General features: G+C 38.0%; 1 protein-coding gene across 3 annotated transcripts in view; it reads right to left on the reverse strand.

The window, feature by feature from the left end:
• Window positions 1–8,531, reverse strand: part of ZDHHC15 (zDHHC palmitoyltransferase 15) — a 111,359-nt gene extending 102,828 nt beyond the window's left edge. For all 3 annotated transcript variants that reach the window (XM_072955851.1, XM_006217166.4, XM_072955850.1), the window contains exon 1: window positions 8,243–8,531. In XM_072955851.1, coding sequence (XP_072811952.1) covers window positions 8,243–8,378 — 136 coding nt within the window. In that variant the 5' untranslated portion in view covers window positions 8,379–8,531. The remainder of the gene's footprint in view (window positions 1–8,242) is intronic.
• Window positions 8,532–18,779: the final 10,248 nt, after the last annotated feature.

The following is an 18,779-nucleotide window of genomic DNA, read 5'->3' on the forward strand; positions in this document are numbered from 1 at the left end:
TCAACATACGAAACTCAATTATGTAATACATTATATTAATAGAACAAAGGAAGAAAAACCCACACAATCATCTCAATTGATGTTAGAAAGCATTTGACAATATTCCATACACTTCCATGAAAAAAATGCTCAAGAATCTAGGAATAGAAGTCCCTCAAATTGATAAGGGGGCATTTATGGAAAACCTACAGCTAGTAATTTACTCAATGGCAACAGGCTGAAATCTTTCTCTTTAAGATAAGAAACAAGGTCAGGATGTCTATTTTCACCAATTCTATTCAATATTTACTGACAGTTTAGCCAGTGCAATTAGGCAAGAAGAAGAAGAAAAATCCAAATTGGAAAGAAAAAGTGGAATTATTTTTATTTGTAGATGATATGATCCTAGGTACAAATAATTCTAAGGAACCCACCAAAAAAATCTCTTAGGACCAATGAACAAATTCAGTAAAGTTGCAGAATACAACACTTCATATCAGTTTTATTTCTATTCACTAGCAATGAACAATCAGAAAAGCAAATTGAGAAATCTATTCCATTTATAATAGCATAAAAAGAATAAAATACTTAGGATAAATTTAACCAAAGAGGTTCAAGACTTAAACACTTAAAACTCCAAAACACTGTTGAAAGTAATTATAGACCTAAATAAATGAAAAGACATCCTATGTGCATGGATTAGAAAACTTGATTTTAAGATAGCATTTTTTCTTCAAAGTAATATACAGGTTCAGTACAATCCCTATCAAAATTCCAATGACTATTTTGCAGAAGTGGAAAAGCTGATCCTATAACTCATATGGAATTGCAAGAGACCTTAGCCAAAATAATCTTTTAAAAAATAAAGTTGGAAGACATGTTTCTTGACTTCCAAGTTTAAAACAAATGTATGGTAATCAAAACAAGTGTGATACTGGCAGAGGAACTGACAAACGGATCAATGGGACAGAATTAAGAGACCAGAAACAAATTATACATCTATGGTCAATTGCTTTTTTTTGGAAAAATATATATTGAAGTATAGTCAGTTTACAATGTTGTGTCAAATTCTGGTGTACTGAATAATGCTTCAGACATACATGAACAAACATATACTTGTTTTTATATTCTTTTTCACCATGTTACTATAAGATATTTAATATAGTTCCCTGTGCTATACAGTATGAATTTGTAGTTCATCTTATATATATATATAATCAGTCAGTGTCTGTAAATCTTGAACTCTCATTTATCCATTCCCATCCCCTTTCCCCCATGGTAACCATAAGTTTGTTTTCTATGTCTGTGAGTCTGTTTCTGTTTTGTAAATAAGTTTGTCTTTTTTTTTTTAGATTCTGCATATAAATGATCATATGGTATTTTTCTTTCTTTCTCTTTCTGGCTTACTTCACTTAGAATGATAATCTCCAAGGATACCCATGTTGCTGCAATAGCATTATTTTATTCTTTTTATGGCTGAGTAGTATTCCCTTATATAAATATACCATGACTTCTTTATCCAGTCATTTGTCGATGGACATTTAAGCTGTTTCCATGTCTTGGCTATAGTAAATAATGCTGCTATGAATACTGGGGTGCAAGTATCTTTTTGAATTAAAGTTCCCTCTGGATATATGCCCAGGAGTGGGAATGTTGGATCATACGATAAGTCTATTTTTAGTCTTTTGAGGAATCTCTATACTGTCTTCCATAATGGCTGCACCAAACTACATTCCCACCAACAGCTCCACACAAAAGCTAATAGAGATGATAAAAGAATTCAGCAAGATAGCAGGATAAAAGATTAACATACAGAAGTCAGTTGGATCTTTACACTAACAATGAAATATCAGAAAAGGAAAGTAGCTTCAAATGCTGGAGAGCCTGTGGAGAAAGGGGAACCCTCTTACACTGCTGGTGGGAATGCAGTTTGGTGCAGCCACTATGGAAAACAATGTGGAGATTCCTCAAAAGACTAGGAATAGACTTACCATGTGACACAGGAATCCCACTCCTGGGCTTGTATCCAGAAGGAAATCTACTTCAGGATGACACCTGCACCCCAATGTTCATAGCAGCACTATTTACAATAGCCAAAACATGGAAACAGCCTAAATGTCCATCAACATGTGACTGGATAAAGAAGATGTGCTATATTTATACAATGGAATACTACTCAGCCATAAAAACCGCCAACATAATGCCATTTGCAGCAACATGGATGCTCCTGGAGAATGTCATTCTAAGAGAAGTAAGTCAGAAAGGGAAAGAAAAATACCATATGAGATCGCTCATATGTGGAATCTAAAAAACAAAAACAAACAAACAAAACAAAGCATAAATATAGGACAGAAATAGACTCACAGACAGAGAATACAGACTTGTGGTTACCAGGAGGGTGGAGGGTGGGAAGGAATAGACTGGGATTTCAAAATTGTAGAATAGATAAACAAGATTATGCTGTATAGCACAGGGAAATATACACAAAATGTTATGATAAATCACAGAGAAAAAAATGTGACAATGAGTATGTATATGTCCATGAATGACTGAAAAATTGTGCTGAACACTGGAATTTGACACAACATTGTAAAATGATTATAAATCAATAAAAAATGTTAAAAAAAAGAAAAGGAAAGTAAAGAAACAATCCCTTTTAAAATTGAATCCAAAAAAAAAAAATACTTAGGAAGTGAAAGACTTATATGCAAAGAACTACAAAACATTGACTAAGGAAATTAAAGATGATTTAAATAAATGGAAAGATATCTCATGTTCTTGGATTGGAAGAATTAATATTGTTAAAATGGCCATACTACCCAAAGCAATCTACAGATTTAGTGCAATCCTTTTCAAATTACCCAGGACATTTTTCACAGAACTAGAATAAATTATCCTAAAATTTATATGGAATCAGAAAAGACCCAGAATTGCCAAAGCAATAGTGAAGAAAAAGAACAAAGCTGAAGGAATAACCCTCCCAGACTGCAGACAATACCACAGAGCTATAGTAATCAAAACAGCATGGTATTGGTACAAAAACAGACATATGGATCAATGGAACAGAACAGAGAGCCCAGAAATAAACCCACAAAGCTTTGGTAAATTAATTTTTGACAAAGGAGGTAAGAGCATGCAATGGAGTAAAGACAGTCTTTTCAGCAAATGGTGTTGGGAAAACTGGAGAGCTGCATGTAATCAATGAAATTAGAATACTCTGCTTCATCATACACAAAAATAAACTCAAAATGGCTTAAAGACCTGAACATAAGACACTATTAACCTCAGAAGAAAACAAGCAAAACATTATCTGACATAAATCTCAGCAATGTTCTCCTAGAGCAGTCTACCCAGGCAATAGAAATAAAAGCAAAAATAAACAATTGGTTTTTGATAATTAGGTCAAGACTATTCAATGGGGTAAGAAGAGTCTCTTTTATAAATGATGTTGGGCAACTGCATAGCCATATATAAAAGAATGAACCTGGACTCCTTCCTCTCACCGTATATAAATATCAACTCAAACACCTAAATGTAAGAGTTAAAACTATAAAATTCTTAGAAGAAAACAAAGGGTTAAATCTTTATAAACTTACATTCGGTGATGGATTCTTAGATATGATACCAAAAGCATAGGCAACAATCAAAGAAAATAGATAAACTGAACTTTATCGAAGTTAAAACTTTGTGTAACAAATGATACTGCTTTCAAGGAAATGAAAAAAGAACTCACAGAATGGGAGAAAATATCTACAAATCATTTATCTGACAAGGGTTGAGTTTTCAGAATATATAAGGAAATCTTATAATTCAACAACAATAAGATAAATAACCTAATTAAAAATGGACAAAGGACTTGAATAGACATTTCTTTAAAGAACATATACAAATGGCCAAGAAACACATGAAAAGATGCTCATCATTACTAGTCACCAGGGAAATGCAAATCAAAATCACACTGAAATATCACGTCATACCCACTATGATGGCTATAATAAAAAAGGAAAATAACAAGTGTTGGTGAGGATGTGGAGAAGTTGGAACCCTCCTATGTTGCTGGTATGATTGTAAGATTGTGCAGCCATTGTAGAAAATAATTTGGATGTTTCTCAAAAAGTTAAATATAGAATTAACATACAGCCCAGCAGTTACCACCCTTCTCCCTAGTATTTACTCAAAAGAATTGAAAACGCGTATTTAAACAAATATTTTTACAGGGATGTTTATAGCCACATTATTCAGAATAGATAAAAGGTGGAAACAACCCAAATGTCCATCAACCATCAACAGATGAATGGATAAAGTATGGTATACAATGGGATATCATTCAGTCATTAAAAGGAATGAAGTACTGTTACACAGTACAATGTGGATAGACCTCAAAAACACTACACCAATTGAAAGAAGCTAGGCACAAAAGGACGCACATTGTATGATGCTATTTCTCCAAAACATACAGAATCCATAGAGACAGAACACCAATTAGTGGTTGGTAGGGACTATGGGAAGGAGTGAATGGGGAGTGATAGTTTAAAACCTATGAGGTTTTCTTCTGGAGTGATGAATGTGCTTTGGAACTAGAAATTAGTGATTGTTGTACAACTCTGTGAATGTACTAAATGTCACTAAATTGAACACTTTAAAATGGTTAGGTTTACATTATGTGAATTATACGTAAAAAAATGGATACTGTTACTTTTCTCCCTCTAAAAGTCTAAACTTCTTATATTTTGAGTCGAGCAGAATCACTTATATCCTCATTAATAATCATAATAACAAGTTACTATTTAATGAGCTCTTATAATGTGCTGTCTACTGTGATGCATGCTTTTCATGCAGTATATTATTTAAATCTCACAACAATGCTATAACGGCATATAGTGAGTGCTAAGGAAGTATTTGTCATATGAATGAACAAGCATATAAGCAAAGTGCATGTGAAGCAACTGAAGTTGAAACAGATTAGATAACTTGCCTCAGGTGTCCTAATTAGTAAGTGACAGAATCCAAATTCTAAGATTTATAAAGCAAAAATACCATTTTTCACTTCAGCTCTAACCTGACATTAGGGAGAAAGACATCAAGTTCTGTTTCTAGAAAAAAGTTAGGTCCGTAATATGACTTTTTGAGTCATACTGAAACTCAAATCTGTTATTTTGGTTGTGTTCCTCTGGTTATCAGACAGCTTTAATATCCAATTCTCCATTATTTACTAAACATGTTACTTTAGGAAAATTTGATTTAACCTTCCTGAAACTAAGGCCACTCAGTTGTTAAAGACTGTAAAATAAAGAGAACAGAATGGACTGGTGAAATCAGAATTGGAAATCAAAGCTATCTTATTCTCTTGGTTTTTAAATAATGGTGTCTGATGGAAAATGTTAAGAAAACACTGTGCAGGCCAAATGAAACACTTCTCTAGGCTACAAGTGGCCTGTGAGTCACCAGTTTTGACCTCTGTGTTAGTAGAAAGGAGGCAGAGAATTAAGTAAGATATTATGGTGGTTAAAGCATGGACTGTGGAGCCATACTGCCTGGGCTGACATCATGTTTGGCCATTTAATAGCTCTGTGACTTTAGGCAAGCTTCTTAATATGTCTGTGCCTCAGTTTTCTTTTCTTCAAAATGAACATAATCATAATGATACCTCATAAATTTGTTATGAGGATTAAGTTTGTGTGTGTGTGTAGTCATTTAAAACAGTGCCTGGCATTTAATAAATGCTCTGCAAATATGTGAAATAAAACAATAAATGAACTATAAGTTTCCTTTCAGGTTTTACCATTATATGACTTAATAAGAACTTGTAGAAAGCTGATTATTTGCACTAATTCTAATTTGGTCTTTACCTCAGTTTGCCTATCTGCACAATGGAGATAATAATGATACCTGGTTTGTATGGTTATTGTTAGGATTAAATAAGTTAATATAGAGAGTTAATATATTTACAGTACTTAGAACATTGGCAAAGATTAAGCACTATTTAAATGTTAGCCATGATTAATTTTTAAAATGCTTACTTGGCAAAGCTCATGTAGGTCAATAATGAAAAACTCTGAAATATGTTTGATAGTGTTTACTGTATGGCATTGATCCTAGGAGCAGTAATAATGGAGCTGAACTTTTAACTCTTCAATCAATCATTCAATAAAGCAAAGTGGTGAAGTCTGAGAATAGAAAAACTTCCCAGCCATTGCATAGCCCATTTAATGCACCTTTTTATCAGATTGAGATAAAAATGAAAAACAGCCTAAATTTATATCTACGAAGGCAAATAATTGAATTTATTTTTTAATAACTCTGTTTTTTCCATAATAACTCTAAGAAGGAGATGAGAAAAATTCAAACTTTGATACACAGAGTTGATTAGAAGAAATTTCTATATTGGAAAAGAGGGTTATCCCCTGCTTCCCTAGTTAATCCTAGTCTACCTGGAGTAGACTATTGCACTGTCAAGTATGTAAGAGATGGAAATTATAAGTGGAGTCAGATCCTGGGGTTAGGGAAAGCATGAACCCAGTCTTAATTTTTAAGATGAGAAGAATCTGATATGAAGAAATATAGGAGTCTTGGAAGGACTTGGGAATGAGGGGATGCCCGGTAAGATAAAGGGGAGTCCTAATGTGAGGGGATTAGAGATATACTTGGACCTCACACTGAATGAATAGGAAACATTGTAGGACACAAGTTTAAGGGTGTGCTAGAAGTTGAATTCTAGTACTGAAGGGACAATAACTATTAGTGGAATCTCCTTTGAAAAGAGATGGAGATTCTTCAGTGTGAGAAGGGGAGATTTCACTGTGAGAAAAGCAGAGGTTCTGTTGTGAGGAAACAAACTATAGTATAAAAACTCCATTATGAATTGATTAGAAAAATATAAGGCTATTAGTGATAAAGGTAGGGGACTAAGGGGCGTAATCCAAATTGGGAAAATACAGATAGGGTCTTAGGGTTTGTGTCAGGAAATTGTGTGGAATTCTGAGTTTGAAAGCATTAGATATACTGTGGGAACCATTTTATAGATTTGGAGGAGATGAAATGCTCCCTGGCATTACAGGACAGGGTACAAGAGGAGACCTTAGATTTATAAAGGGGTAATCTAATGAGAGGGGACAAGAAATGAGGCTTCCATTGGAAGGAACAGGAAATACTAGAAACCTCAGTGGGAAAGGATGGTGTTTCCCTAGTTTGAGAAGGCAAGGGACAAGTGCAATCCTAGAGGAAAGTAAGAGAAAATAATAAGAAACCCCTGAGGAACAGAATGGCAAAATGTGGGGCTAATAGTGGAAGAGGACTGCAGAAGGTGGGGAGTAGGTTTCAAAAAAGACAGCAAGAGGAGATAATTTTAGAAAAGCAACAGGTTTTGGAAGGGGTATGGGAGATACTGTGGGAAACCTTGTAGGAGGGTAAAGAGGACAGACACTCTATGTGAGAAGACAGTGGACAAAGGAAGTTGTCAGAAAATAATGTGGGGCCCCCAATGGGAAGGAGTGAATGCTCCTCAAAGCAGGAAGGCAGGAGACTAAGGAGAGCAAACCCAGGGCCTCTAGTGTGAGGGGACAGGACAGGATGTATTGTAGGATTCCCATTCCATTGGAGAAGATGAGAAAATGGTGAGACCTACAGGGAAAGAGGAATGGAGGGTTTATCACTTTGCAAAAAGGGGAGACTCCAGTAGGATAGAACAAGAGGGTACTGTGGGGTCTCAAGTGGCAGAAGATGTGAAGCACTTCAGCCTGAGTGAGAGGATCACGGGAAAAGGAGAAATCCTAGTGTTGAATAAATGAGAGCTAGTAAAAGAGTAAAGGAAATATTTTGGGATTCCCTAGGAGGAGGGAATGGGAAAATGTGGGGCTTCTAGTTGGATGAATTGGTGGGATTTATAGCGCAAGTGGACAGTTTAAGGATACAGGGTATGTTGTTTCCTCAATTCAGTAGTACGGGAGTCACCAGAACGAGAACACAAGACACAAGTGGTTGTCCTGTATGAGAAAAGGGGGCCCTAGTGGAAAGAACCAGTAAATTCTTGTGGGTAGGGCTAGGAAATAATGAAAGAAACCCTGGGTAGGAAGCGATGGCGATATGGTGGGAGGGCACAAGAAATATCGTGTAAAGTCAGAGGTTGGAGACAGGGAGCTCTCCTGGGAGCTTATGGAAAACCGCAGTATGAGGGCTAAGAACACAGGGGACACCAGTGTGAAGGGTAGGGCAGACGACTGTGCTGAAGCATAATTTCCCCACCTTAGGTGCCATCTCCACTTACCCAGGCAGAGTTCAAAGACGTAGGCATAGTAGGACCAGAGCACGACGAGGACGATAACGAGCACTGGCACCCAGGAAAGTACCCGGCGGCAGCACCGTAGCCCCCCGGACAGAGCCATCTTCCAGCCCCGCCGCATCTTCGGCTCGAAGATCGACCGAGCAGGCCTGCTGGCGCTGGGTCGGAACTGCTAGGGCAGCAGCTGAGAGGCGGGAAGGCGCGTTGTGCGGCGCTCCACTGCCTAGCCTGGCGGGAACCGTCTCCCCAAGTCGACACCACCTGTGGGGCTGCAGGGCAGAGTGCGCCCTGCCTGGCACAATAGGCATGAGTCACGGCAAGGAGGAACTGGCTGTGTTGGAGCGGAAGGTGATCCGTCAGGCAGTCGAAGCTGGGTATGCTCAGAGGGAGTGCAGTCCCTCCCCTTTCCTCCTCTCCCACCCCCTTGCTACAGCACTAAGATGCAGAGTTAGACCTCTGCAAAACTGTAAAGCGGAAGAAATTTGGGTCCGCCCATTGCTATTACTGCACTGCGTCCCCCAATCTCCTCTCTGATCTCTGTCTCTGTTTCTGTCTCTTTGTCCCCTCCCTCTCAGTGCTCCCCCCCTACAGAAGCACACGTACATGCAGTGTGAAGATGCGAACCATAGCATCTCATGACTTAAAGGTCATCCAGCCCCCTCCTCCCACTGCTTCTTGAACAATATGCTTAACACGTAGTGCCGCAGTTGCTGCTTGGGTAAGTCCATTGACAGGGCACTCCCTCCTTCCTTCTCTTCTTCTATTCCCCCTGATTTAGCTTAGTCCATTTTCAGAATAAATATATTGGTACAGAGAAAACGAGTGAAGGAGACATTAATTCTGTGAGGGATCAGGAAAAGCTACAAAAATAGTGACATTTAAGCTGAGCTTTAACAATAAGAGTTTGCCAAGAAGATGCAGGAAGGACCTTTCAGACAGAGGAAACAGCATTTGCAAAGACATGGGGTAATGAAATTCCAAAAGTGTTCAAGGAACAGTCAGTGTGGCTTGAGGATAGGGTGTGTGAAGAGGAGAGGCTGGGAGTGAGGCTAGGAATACAGGCTGAGTACAGGGTGTGAAGGTCCTTATAGACCTGCCAGGGTATGTGGACGTAATCCTGTAAAGCAGATTATGAACTGCCATTAAATGTTTAGGACAATAAAGTGACATTATCAGACTTGTATTTTTGTAAAAGAACTGGCAGGATTTTATAGAGGATGGCCTGGAACCAGAGAGACTAATTATTAGGAGGCAATTTAATTCAACAAATGTTTTTGGAGTGGTTGCTTTGTGTTAGATCAACTTTGGTATAAAAGAATGACAAAAAGGGGGTCTGTCCCCAAGAATCTCATGTTCTCATCAGGGCACTAGGTATTCAATGACTTCAGTACAATAAGAGAAGTATAGTAAGCATTTGACTTTTATGTATTTGATACTTACTGTTTAATGATTTCCAAAGGTCTGTGACATGAAGAAATTTGTGATTTTGCTGAGACCCATGTTGCTCTCTATCCTTTTTCATGGTTATATATGCAGTAAATTTCCTGAACAGGTAAGAACTTTGTTGTTTCCTTTCAGATTAAGTTAACTTCATGGTTGATATTACTAAATTCATGATGTAATGAAATGCAGATTCATTTCAGTTGCAATATTTATTTTAATAGCTCAATTAATGATTTGTGGCCTAAGGTTCTGACAAGGATACTTAAATATTTTTTCAACTTTTTGCGATATAATTGCCAAATATATATATATATACACTTAAGGTGTACAACGTGATTTGATATGCATATACATTGTGAAATGATTACCACAATCAAGCTAATTATGACATCTATCCCCTCACATGGTTGCCATTTTTTGACAATTATTATTTATTCAGATATATTTGACATACAACATTGTGTAAATTTAAGGTGTACAACATATTAATTTGCAATATGCTTGCCATTTTAGCATTGGCTAACAACCTGTATCACATCATATAATTATAATTCCTTCTAGTGTTGGGAACAAATAAGATTTAATGTCTTAGCAAGTTTAGTGTTTATAATACAGTTTTGTTGTCTGTAATCACTGTACTGTGTATTAGATCTCCAAGACTTATTTATCTACTAGTTGGAAGTATGTACCCTTAAACAACATCTCTCTCATTTTCCCAACCCTGACTCCCCAGCTCCTGGTAGCCAAAATTTTGCTGTCTGCTTTAACAATATCTGTTTTTTTAGATTCAACATGTAAGAGATATGCAGTATTTTGTCTTCCTCTGACTTAACTCACTTAGCATAATGTCCTCAATGTCCATCCATGTTGTTGCAAATGGTAGAATTTCTATTTTTTTTCTCATGACTGAGTAGCATTTTACATGTATGTTGACTATTGTGAATAATGCTGCAATAAACATGGGAGTGCATATGTTTCTTTAGTAACATTTTTCATTTCCTTTGGATATATACCCAGAAATAGGTTTGCTGGAACATATAATTTGTTCTATTTTTAATTTTTTGAGGAACCTCATACTGTTTTCCATAGTGGCTGAAACAGTTTACAATTCCACCAACAGTGCACAAGGGTTCCTTTTTTATCTACACTCTCACCAACACTTGTTATCTCTTATCTTTTTGATAATAACCATCCTAACAGGTGTGACGTGATATCTCATTATTTGATTTACATTTCCCTGATGATTAGTGATGTTGAGGACATTTTTTGGATATCTGTTGGCCATTTGTATGTCTTCCTTGGAAAAATGACTATCCAGGTTCTTTCCATTTTTTAATCAGATTTTTTTTGCTATTGAATTAATTGTATAAGTGCCTTATATATTTGAGGTTAATCCCTTATCAGAAATATAGTTTACAAATATTTTTCCTGTTCTATGGGTTGCTGTTTCATTTTGTTGATTGTTTGCTGTGTGAAACATTTTTAGTTTGATATAATTCCACATATTTATTTTTGCTTTTGTTTCATTTGCTTTTGGTATCATATTCAGAATATCATTATCAAGACTAATGTTAAGGAGCATTACCCTATGTTTTCTTATAGGAGTTTTATAGTTTCAGGTTGTACATTTATGTTTTTAATCCATTTTGAGTCGATTTTTGTTTGATGTAATATAAGGGTCCAATTTCATTCTTTTGCATGAGGATATCCAGGTCTCCCAGAATCATTTATTAAAGAGACTATCATTTCCACATTGTGTATTCACTCTTTTTAAAATTGAGTTATAGCCAGTTTACAATGTTGTGTCAATTTCCAGTGTAGAGCACAATTTTTCAGTTATACATGAACATATATATATTCATTGTCACATTCTTTTTCACTGTGAGCTACCACAAGATCTTGTATATATTTCCCTGTGCTGTACAGTATAATCTTGTTTATCTATTCTGCATATGCCTGTCAGTATCTACAAATTTCAAACTCCTAGTCTGTCCCTTCCTACCCTCCTCCCCCTGGCAACCACAGGTTTGTATTATATGTCTATGAGTCTGTTTCTGTTTTGTATTCATGTTCATTTGCCTTTTTCTTTCTTCTTCTTCTTTTTTTTTTTTAGATTCCACATATGAGCGATCTCATATGGTATTTTTCTTTCTTTTTCTGGCTTACTTCACTTAGAATGACATTCTCCAGGGACATCCATGTTGCTGCAAATGGCGTTATGTTGTCATTTTTAATGGCTGAATAGTATTCCATTGTATAAATATACCACATCTTCTTTATCCAGTCATCTGTCAATGGACATTTAGGCTGTTTCCATGTCTTGGCTGTTTTAATTAAATAGTGCTGCTATGAACCTTGGGGTGTAGATGTCTTCTTTAGTAGGATTCCTTCTGGATATATGCCCAGGAGCCCCATTGTGTATTCACTCTTGTCAAAGATTAGTAGATTGCCTATGTGTGGGCTTATTTCTAGACCATGTTCTGATTCATTGGACTATGTGTCTGTTTTTATGCCAGCACCATACTGCTTTGATTACAATAGCTTTGTAATAGAGTTTAAAACCAAGAAGTGTGATGCCTCCAGCTTTGTTCTTCTTGCTCAAGATTGCTTTGGGTATTCACTCTTTTGTGGTTCCATAAACATTTTACAATTTTTTCTATTTTTATGAAAAATAGCATTCAAATTTTGATAGAGATTACACTGAATCTGTAGATCACTTTGGGTAGCAAGGTCATTTTAACAATATTAATTTTTCCAATCCATGACCATGAGATATCTTTCCATTTGTTTGTATCTTCTTTAATTTCTTTTACCAATGTTCTAAAGTTTTCAGTGTACATATTTTTCATCTCCTCAATTTTTATAAGTATTTTTTCTTTTTGATGCTATTGTAAATGATATTGTTTCCTAATTTCCCTTTCAGATAGTTTATTAGCATATAGAAATGTAACTGAATTTTAGTTTGTTGATTTTGTATCCTGCAGTTTCACTACATTCATTTACTAGTTCTAGCAGGGTTTTGGTGGAGTCTTTAGGGTTTTCCACATATAAGATCATGTCATTTGCTAACAAAGACAATTTTACTTCTTCCTTTCTGATTTAGATGCTTTTTATTTCTTTTTCTTGGCTAGTTTCTTTAGCTAGGACTATATAGTACTATGTTGAGTAGAAGTCATAAGAGTGAACATCCTTGCCTTGTTTCTTATCATAAAGGAAAAGCTTTCAGACTTTCACCATTAAGTGTGATGTTAGATATGGGCTTGTCATATAGGATCTTTATTAAGTTGAGGGACCTTTTTCTATACCTAATTCATTGATAATTTTTAATCATGAAAGGATGATGAATTTTGTCAAATGCTTTTTTCCTGTTCCTATTGAGATGATTTTATTATTTTTATCCTTCATTCTTTTGTGGTTCTATATAAATTTTAGGATTATTTGTACTAGTTTTTACACTTGATGTTGTCTCAGAGGTCCTTTAATATGTTCTCATTTTTAAAATTTGTTTTCCTGTTTGCTGTTCTTAAGGGTAATTTCCATTATTCTATCTTCCAGATCACTTATGCCTTCTTCTGTATCACCTCGTCTGCTGTTAATTCCTTCTAGTGTGTTTTTCATGTCAGTTATTGTATTCTTTAGTTATGGCTAATTCTTTTTTTATATTTTCTAGTTCCTTGTGAAAATTCTCACTGTGTTCATCTATTATTTTCCATAATTTAATTACAATTCTTATTACTAATACTTTGAGTTCTTTATCTGGTAAATTATTTATCTGTTTCATTAGTTGTTTTTTCATTTTTTTCCTTTTCTTTCATTTGAACCAGATTCCTCTGTCCTCTAATTTTGCTTCACTTTTTCTATATCTGTGAAATTAAATGAAATGGTTACCTATCCCAGTCTTGAAGTGGTGTCCTTGTGTGGGAGTATCCTTATGCAGTCTTTGTGTGCCCAGTGGCTTTGGTGGGAGAGCTGGATCTATAGGAAGCAGAAGTCACATCTTCCCCCAGGGTGTGCTGGCAGTTATCACCTTAGTAAGTGATGGGGCTGGAGATGGAGTGGCTAGAGCCAGAGCAAGGTGTGAGCCAGGGCTTCTCTGCTTAGTGGCCAATACCACCCTATCCAAGGAAGTGTTGGGTCCCAAGCTGCTGGAGCAGAAGCCCTGAGGTTTAGGTCCCTTTCAGTGTGTATTTTCTGTGCTCCCAATATTGGCACCTCCACTCTAAAGGAGAGCAGTACTGGAGCAAGAGGGGCTGGAGCAGGTGCCCAGTGTGGGCCAGGAGCATGCTGGTGCAATCCTGACACACCAGTCAGAGTTCTAGACTGCTCTTGATCTGCCAACCCCATGAATGCCAGTAATGGCTGCCCGTGCCCTGTTAGGATGCTGTGCTGGGTCTGAGCATCTATAAGCATCCCCCACAACTGTGTCCTTTCTTTGGCCACAGCAGCCTCCACTCTAGTGTGAAGCTGTGCCTCAGAGCAAGAGGGGCCAGAGCAGATGCTTGGCTCAGGCTGTGACATGTTCTGGGGCAGTCACAGGAAACTGGCCAGAGTCCTAGGCAGTTTCACTCTTCTTCCTATGCCTTCTTTTGGTAGTTAGCAAGCATGTGCGCACTCCTCACGAGTGAAGTCCCACTGGTTTTCAAACCAGCAAAGGGAACTCATGCTCCTGGTATCAGACTCCACCCAACGTGTGGTTGGGACTGCTCACTCCCTAGGAAGGATCTCCAATACCATGTAATGCCTCTCCTCTTCTGTTTTCCCTCCTAAGGTCGCAGGTCCTAACCTGATCACTTTCCCCCCTTCCTACCCAATTCTGTGTGAATCTTTCTTACAGACTTGATTGTCTAAAAGTCTTTCTGCCAGTCTCCAGTTTGTTTTCAGTGAGAATTGCTCCACATGTAGATGCATTTTTGATGTGTTCATGGTGGGGGAGGTGAGCTTCATGTCCTCCTACTCTGCCATCTTGATCTCCTCCTGTTTGGTTCATTCTTATGGTTTCTAGTTCTTTAAACTGAGATTAAAATTCTCAGTTTATTCATGCATTGTCTTTTTCTTATTTTTTTAGTTGCCTGTGTTCTCTTGCATTTCATTTGGCTTCTTTAAGATGATTATTTTGGATTCTTTGTCAGGCAGTTTATAGATCTGCATTTCTTTGGGATCAGTTTCTGGAGCTTTATTAGTTTCCTTTTGTGGTGTCACATTTGCCTGATTCTTCATGATCCATATAACCTTGTATTGGTGTCTGCATTTAAAGGAGCAAACATCTTTTCCATTCTTTACAGAGTGGTTTTGGTAAGTAGAGACCTTCTCCTGATGGGTCTCTGGGCTGAGAGTATTGCTTTTGGGGTCTTAGTTGAGTGGGATTAGAGCGGGTCACATGGATGTTCCTGGGTTCACAGTAGGGTGCACAGTTGGTGGGCCTGTTACCAGGGACTTCGGTAGGTATGCGTCCTGTAGTCCTTGGGCTGGTGGCACTGCCTCCAGGACCTTAGTTAGTCAGGCTAGTACTACAACAACATTCTACTTCAGGGTCTGCAGATGGTGGGCCTGTTACCAGGTGTATGGACAAGTATAACTCCTGCTGGGTCCCTAAAAGAGCTCCCACTGGGTCACTAGGTGGTTCCCTGGGTGGGCAGGAATAGCACCAGACTGTGTCTTAGAAAGGCTGGAACCAAGTGACAGGGGTGCTACATCATCCACAGCAGTGTTTATAGTCTTCAGGCCTCATACTGAGGATATGGGTAGGTATGCTTCCTGCCACATTTCTAGATGGGCATGACTACTCTCAGACCATGGCTGAGAGGACTAGAGACAAATCACAGGGCTGCTTCAGAATCTACAGTTGGACCAAAGTTGGTGAGTATGTCATTCAGGTCATGGGAGGGTATGTCTCCTTGTGGTTCTCTTGGAAGATGATGCTGATGGCAGGACCAAGGCCAGATGGGGCTATAGCTGAGTTAGGGTACAGGTCTGTTTTTGTATCTGTAGCCAGGATCACAGTTGACAAGCTTACTACAACCACTTGTGTGCATGCCTGCCTTCTCAAAATGACCCTCCTTGGTGTTGGGCTCTACCGGGATTTTGTAATCTCCTACCTGGATTCCAAAGTGCTCCTAAAGGCACTTTTGTCTGTAGATTGCTGCCAAATTATTGTTACTGTTGGGGGATATGTGCTGAGGACTTTCTGTTCTACCATCTTACTCTAAATTTACCATTATTCATGAATTTTGGGCTCTTGGAACATATCTCTTGAGAATGTCAATCGTATACTCTTTAAGCCAGGTAGCCTTGAAGAGGCAATGATTAAATGTGAAAGGGAAAATCTGAGCTGGGTTTTGAATAATGAACAGATAGATTACCAAGAAGATAAAGGGTGGAAGTAGGAGTTACAGGGAAGGGGATTTGAGGAAGAAAGAAATGTACTGGCTTTGTGAAACATCACAGCATACTTGAAGGACTGCAAGCAGTCTGATCTTGCTGAAAGATACTACAATAGTCTAATCAAGAGGAGACAGAGAATGTAGGGAGGGAGAAGAGAGGGCAAATGTAAGAATGTTTTTGGAAAAGAATCAACAGAACTTGATGACCAATTGGCAAGTGAGGAGTGAGATAAGTCAAAGCTAACAACCATATTTCTATCTTCAGTGCCTGAATGAACAGTGTTGTAAGTCACCATGATAGGGTCTATGGTGGGAAGAGTGGCTTTAGTGGGGGAAGATGATGACTTTAATTTTTAGACATGATGAATTTTGTCTATATCCTCCTCTCACATGGTAAGCCAAGGCATCAATAAAATAATCTGGGGCAGGGGGCTTATGAGAGAGATAGCTCATATTCAGAGTAGCATGGAGGGGTAAGAGTCACAGAGACAATCCACTGATTGTTTTATAAATAAAGTGTCAGTGAAACACATTCATGTCCATTTGTTTAACTTATAGTTTGTGGCTCCCTTTGCACTGTAACAGCACAGTTGTGTAGTTGTGACAGAGATCATATGACATTGAAAACCTAAAACCTTTACTGTCTGGCTCTTTGTGGAAAATGTGTGACATCCCCTGGTCTAGGAGAAAGATAAGATTTAAACACCAGAGTCCAACTACAGACATCAAGACTAGAGGATCAAAATCTCATCCAACCACTGTAAGGAAGGAAGTGGAGATTGGCCAGAATGGAGGTGGGGGTCTTATGGGGTTCAACGTAAGAACAGGTAATTTTCACCCAAGGCATCTTGGGATGCCTCAAACAGAGAACAAGCTGAGCTGAAAGCAGTATAGAAATATAGGGACTCAGAAACATGGGGGATTGACTGGAGGTTATTCCAAGTCAAATAGTACTAAAGGCAGGAATTTGTAGCTGAGACACATAGCCAAATGCCCAGAGCCAAAAAGATTAAAATATGAGAGCTAGAAAAAATACAGATGAATTAGGATCAATAGCAATAGTGAGTGGGGTGGATGGGTAGTTGAGGTAGTGAGAAAGAATGTCAGAATGAAAGTGTGTTTTGAGAGGTAGTGAGGGAAGTCTGAGGTGACTGCTAGAACATCTGTTAGTGTTTACAGCTTGGCTTTAAGAGTCCAGTGAGATGTGATATTTTGGTGGGTCAATTAGATTAAGAGAACAATGCCAGATCAGACACCCCCTTTTCTCAGTCAGGGAACACTGTTCTTAGGTTTGCCTAAAGGAAATTTATAACATTCTGGAGTGTTTTATGGTACTCTCATAACTGCTTTTCTAGCTGGTTCACATCCAATTGCACCAAATACTGGAACTGATTAGTAACAATGGGAGTCTAGTACTTGTTTTACCATGTATTCTGTTTCCCCAATACGGAGTTTCCCAGATAGGTGGAGAGGCATGGAATGGCTTTCATGGGTAGGATCTGGCTGGAAGTAGGGGAAGACATATTGAAACCATTTGTGTGGGAAGTAATTGGAAATTGAAAGGCTAGCATGATCTCAATAGCCACAGATAAAAGTGACAGGGTTGGGAGATGCTGATGTATCTGAAAGAGAGCAAAATAGCATGTCACACTTTTATATCTACCCTGGAGCTATTTAGCATATTGTCTTATAGATCTTCTTGAGTGGCCTTTACCTCTTCTGGATATTATGGGGACTGCCAAGATTGCAGTATTTGCTCAATGGTATGGGAAAGCTGTGGGGGCGAAGGCCACAGTTGTGGATCAGTGTTTGGGTAAAGAGTGGGGTGAATTGTTGTAAACAAAGTCACTGTGGTAGAGTACAGCTAGTCATATTGTTTGAGGAGGTAAAATAGGGAAGGTACACTTCCAGAGCTTGGTTAAAGCATGCCCGTTGCTTTAATTGTTGTTCTACAGGTATTTGGCTGATATAGAGGTGGCTCTGCATATGGAAGGCCTGAATAGTGCTTTTGAGATCAGGATATTAAGTGAGGGTCTTGGGCAAATTTTAGGTTGTTATAAAATTCCTGGAGATGGAATACTTCTTTGATAAAGAAAGTGTCAGTAGTAGTTATGAATGGGAATCCAGGAAAGGAGATAAAACATACCATGTTAGCGAGGATGTCTACTACTTCCAATATGGAATTACAATTTTAGGAAGGAGAAGGATCCACATTGGAGTCCAATAAAATGATATTTCATGGAGGATTTGGTGGTCAGGATAGCATAGGGTAATACTTTGGGCCATTCAGGCCTATCTTCAGTCTAAGACCACACTGTCTGGTGTACAGTAGGTGCTCGGTAAATATTTGTTGCATGAGTGAGTGAAGTTTTCACTTACTAGTCATGTTCAGTATTTTGAATAGGCTGTAGTGTTCCTTCAATGTAGTGTGGAAAAACTACATACCTGTAGGAGAGGTATTCCCACCAGGACTTACAACAATCTTTGACCATTGGGATTATCTGAAGTGGCTAAGTAAATAAACATCTTATGTCAGAGATTCCCAAAACTATCCCCAGGTTCAATGATTTGCTAGAAGGGCTCATAAGAATCAGTATATAGTTTTATTTGTGGTTAAGACTTATTGTAGTGATGCAGTAAGGACACACAACTAGATCATAAAGGAAAAAGACACAGATGGAGTCTGGATGAATCTCTGT

This window comes from Vicugna pacos, chromosome X, assembly GCF_048564905.1.
Source record: "Vicugna pacos chromosome X, VicPac4, whole genome shotgun sequence".
Taxonomy (NCBI): Eukaryota; Metazoa; Chordata; class Mammalia; order Artiodactyla; family Camelidae; genus Vicugna; species Vicugna pacos.